A 1,095-nucleotide genomic window follows, 5' to 3' on the forward strand; every position below is an offset into this window, starting at 1 on the left:
AGTAGGGAGTCTGGCTCTGCTGCCCATACGCGCTGGGGCCCTGCTGCCCGTACGGAGGCATCTGCAGAGGGAGAGATGGAGTTGCGCCCGTCACAAAGGTGTTTCTCACTCACACAGATTCTGCTCAAGAAGCAGAAATTCAGAAACCTGTGCAGAGCAGTAATGTGCTGGAAATGCCACTACCTAGATACTTCCCAAACAACAGCAGAAGTCACTCGTGTGTGACATTATTCTTGGCAGTAACCAAGTTTTAACAGGCATCATAGCTAAGTTTTTGGGGATCCCTATCTGACCACCCTTCAACAAAAGTAACATTGAAAGGAAAGACTGCTTGCTCCAACAAAAAAAAAAAAAAATTGCTTTTTGAATCCTGCAAACAGTCCAGCAGGCGCCACTTGGATCATGTAATGAGCCAAAACTGACCTGGAGTCATTTCTTGTGCAAAGAACAGCTGTGTCTCTAACACAGCACAGCAGAAAGAGGATCTCCCTCCCCTGCTATTTATTTTTCCCTTGTTGGAGTCACTGCTCTGCCACTGCCTCTCTCGGAGACAAAGATTCTGCAGGGTATCAATCCCACCTGGACGCAGGTGTGGTACAAAACACAGCCTGAAGAAATGCCATTTTACCTAAACAACCGATTCCAGCCTGGCTGGAGGGACTCAGGGCTGCGCCTCTCCCCTGTCCCTGCTGTAACAGCCTACGGAGCTCTGGAAGCTGTACCTGCTGTGCGTAGGAGATGCTGCCCATCGTACTTTGCGTCCTGCTCTGCATTCCCATGGGGTATCTCTGGGGGGTCTGTGGCCCATAGGGCTGGCCGGGGTAGCCGTGTCCTTGCTGTGGCCCCGCCTGAGGTCCCTGCTGTTGCGTGTAGGGGTTGTTCCCTCCGTAGGGCTGAGGCCTCATCTTCCCCATCTGATCCATCGGGCTCGACGGCTGCAAGGCAACACGGGACACGTGAGGCACATCCACAGACACACAGGAACTGCTCCTTTCAACATCGGAGCTTCCCAAAAACCCCCGGGGAAAACTCCAACAAGTCGGCACCAAGGAGAAGCTCATCTGCCTCTTCCCAGGTGCCGGACCCCAGGTTACA

The 1,095-nt window shown here is 53.0% G+C and overlaps 1 protein-coding gene across 1 annotated transcript in view; it reads right to left on the reverse strand.

The window, feature by feature from the left end:
• Positions 1-969, reverse strand: part of ARID1A (AT-rich interaction domain 1A) — a 34,725-nt gene extending 33,756 nt beyond the window's left edge. Inside the window, exons 1-2 of the mRNA XM_008635147.2 lie at positions 723-969; positions 2-61 (exon numbers count right to left, since the gene is read on the reverse strand). Coding sequence (XP_008633369.1) covers positions 2-61; positions 723-923 — 261 coding nt within the window. The 5' untranslated portion in view covers positions 924-969. The remainder of the gene's footprint in view (position 1; positions 62-722) is intronic.
• Between the last annotated feature and the right edge of the window lie 126 nt (positions 970-1,095).

This window comes from Corvus brachyrhynchos, unplaced genomic scaffold (genome assembly GCF_000691975.1).
Source record: "Corvus brachyrhynchos isolate BGI_N302 unplaced genomic scaffold, ASM69197v1 scaffold65, whole genome shotgun sequence".
NCBI lineage: Eukaryota > Metazoa > Chordata > Aves > Passeriformes > Corvidae > Corvus > Corvus brachyrhynchos.